The sequence below is a fragment of the Pygoscelis adeliae genome, unplaced genomic scaffold, assembly GCF_000699105.1.
Source record: "Pygoscelis adeliae isolate BGI_AS28 unplaced genomic scaffold, ASM69910v1 Scaffold422, whole genome shotgun sequence".
NCBI classification, from domain to species: domain Eukaryota; kingdom Metazoa; phylum Chordata; class Aves; order Sphenisciformes; family Spheniscidae; genus Pygoscelis; species Pygoscelis adeliae.
In genome coordinates this window covers 240,499-243,089 of record NW_008824188.1, presented here as the reverse complement: position 1 = coordinate 243,089, position 2,591 = coordinate 240,499, and the positions used below count along the sequence as shown (strand labels likewise).

Genomic DNA, 2,591 nt, shown 5'->3' with positions numbered 1-2,591 from the left:
GGCCTCCCCTCATGGGCCTGGAGGGGTCCGGAGGACCCGTTGGGCACCGGATCCCACCTCTGCGGGTCCCGGCAGGCAACCTGAGGGTACCGGGTGGTTGAAACCCCTCAGGGAGTTTCCTTAATGCCTTAAATCCATTATGAGGCAAGAGGAGTCAGTTTGGGGTCTGCCCGTCCCTCCCCTGATTTACCCCTCTCTGCTGGAGCGCGTGTTCCCCCACAAAACCATTCCTTCTCTTCTCCAGGCACGGAGACGTTTCCCTGCGGCGGGGACAAGACGGCCGCGGGTGAATCTGTCGTGGAAGCAGACTTGAAGCGGCTGCCCGAGTTCAACCCCCCTTCCTTCATGCCTTATGGGAACGTGGGCACCCCCCTGAAAGTTTTTCTGGAGCTGATCCGGGCCTGCAGGCTGCCTCCCCGGATTATCAAGAAATTGCAGCTGGATTTCCCAAAGACGGGCTCGTCCCGCAGGTACGGGAACGTGCCTTTTGAATACCAGGACGCTGAGGCAGTTATAGAAGAAGAAAGAGTTTACACTGCTACGGGGGATGAGATCACAGAGGAAGAGGGGCCTGTGGCAAGGTCTGAGGTGACTCACCCGGCCAGTGCTGAGGAAGATGAGGAGGGGCAGGAGAAGGAGGAAGAGGAGTCGCGCTCGGATGACGTAAGTGGATTTTTCTAGCGCCGTCCAAGGTTAGCTATTGTAGCTGCAAAGCTGGGAGGGCGGCTATAACTCTCCCGGAGCTCATTTTTAATCTTTTAATTGTATTGTATCAATCACTCGTCTAAAAATGGCGTTAAAATACGGTTGTTCGCGTCTTGGTGCACTGAGCCCCGTGGCGCGTGAGCGGTGCGGGCATTAACGCCTCCGAAACGGCTTGTCCCAATCAAGCCGGTTGTAGGGGTTGAGCCCAAAGGGTTTGGTCCAGAGGAGCGAGCGCAGGCGGAGGCTGGTGCTGCGGGAGCAGATCCCTGCCCTGCTGCGTGGCGGATTGGCCCGGCTCTGCTGTTGCTCGTCAATGAGGTGACCGGCGAGTCGGGAACGCGTTTGTGTGCTGGAAACGACACATGGAGCTGTACAAATGGTTGACTTTGAATGCCTCTGTGATTGAAGTCAGTCATTCTGAGAAAAATGGCTTTCGTGACAAAGACTCCTAGAAAACTGAGCTGGACGGGCTCTCCGGAGACTCTCTCGCTCCCTCCCCCTGACAGACGCCTGTCTAGCCGGTTCTCGCTAACCTCTGTCATTACAGAGGCAGCACGATCCCGAGGCAAGCCATTCCCGTTCCTTGCTCTACCAGAATTAACTTAGATGGCAAATTTTTGCTGCAGTTTTATCCCATTAGGTTCTCCCAGCAACAGCGGACACAGAGAACGCTTTGTTCCCTCCTTTACAAACTTTTTATTCGGTCTTTTCTTCTCCAGACTAAACAGACTCCTCTAGCCGTTTCTCACACGCTCTGTTTCCTGGATCTCTAGTCATTTTTTTGGCTGTTCCTCAGTTGCTTAATGTCTTCCGTGGAGGGCTCTGCCCAGAACTGGGCAGGCGGCAGTAAAGCTGTCAGTCTGACCCGCGTCTGTGCCAGCGAGCTGCTCCGCTGGAACCGACGCAATCTCTTTAGGGATCAGCTTGAGCGGAATTAATTTGCTGCTAGTGCTGACTTTACGTGCAGCACACCTGCTCCTTAAATGGGCATCTTTGCCTTGCAGATTGGGTACGCCGCTGAAAGCATGCCGTGAAGTGGGTGTGATGTGGTATTTTTCACCACTTCTGTCTGCTGACTCTGAAGATGGCATTAGTCAGGGGAATGAGGTCATCGGTGCCGGTCGTGTTAGTGCCTGAAAACAGCAGGCTGAGACGAGCTCTGTTGACAAAGCTGTTTCGGAGGGAAGGCGTTGCGACGAGCCGCGAGGGTCGGGGGAACAGGGAGGGGGCTGCGCGCCGTCGGTGTCGCCCCCCCCTTTCACCGGCTCCTTTGCAGGACGATGATACCTGTGAGGAGTGGGAGCGACACGAGGCTCTGCACGAGGACGTGACCAAGCAGGACCGTGTGGAGGAGCGGCTCTTTGAAGAGGAGATTGAGCTGAAGTGGGAGAAAGGCGGCTCTGGCCTTGTCTTCTACACGGATGCTCAGTACTGGCAGGAGAAGAATGGAGGTAACGTTGGTGTTTGTGTTGCTGAGCCACAAACTAACCACCACGAGGTGGGGGGCCCAGCCCTGCAGGTGAATCAAGTATAACCCCATACGAGCACGCCAGGTCAGCTACACATACGGGCATCTTGCCATCGCTTTTTAAGCCTTCCCTCGATCGCAAAACCTGCAGTGGTTCAGTCCAGTCGCCAGAGACCCCAGCGGTCCTACTGGCAGCCTGTTGTGCAAGCGCTGTGGTTTGCGGAGTCTCTAATGCCGTTTCCTACCCGTTTTCTTGGAGAAAATAGGGAGCTGGGCCACCAGCAAAGAGCTCTTCCGTGTCAGACTTCCACAACCATCACCAAAACCGGTGCTCTCCTTCTCTTGGCAGACTTTGATGAGCAGACTGCGGATGACTGGGACGTGGACGTGAGCATCTACTATGACAAAGGTATCTGAG

General features: G+C 55.4%; 2 protein-coding genes across 2 annotated transcripts in view; both read left to right on the top strand.

The window, feature by feature from the left end:
* Positions 1-84, top strand: part of NR0B2 (nuclear receptor subfamily 0, group B, member 2) — a 7,493-nt gene extending 7,409 nt beyond the window's left edge. The window contains exon 4 of the mRNA XM_009334672.1: positions 76-84. Coding sequence (XP_009332947.1) covers positions 76-84 — 9 coding nt within the window. The remainder of the gene's footprint in view (positions 1-75) is intronic.
* A 55-nt stretch (positions 85-139) lies between these two features.
* Positions 140-2,591, top strand: part of GPATCH3 (G patch domain containing 3) — a 4,121-nt gene continuing 1,669 nt past the window's right edge. The window contains exons 1-4 of the mRNA XM_009334671.1: positions 140-164; positions 245-663; positions 1,982-2,156; positions 2,523-2,582. Of these exons, the coding sequence (XP_009332946.1) occupies positions 140-164; positions 245-663; positions 1,982-2,156; positions 2,523-2,582 (679 nt within the window). The remainder of the gene's footprint in view (positions 165-244; positions 664-1,981; positions 2,157-2,522; positions 2,583-2,591) is intronic.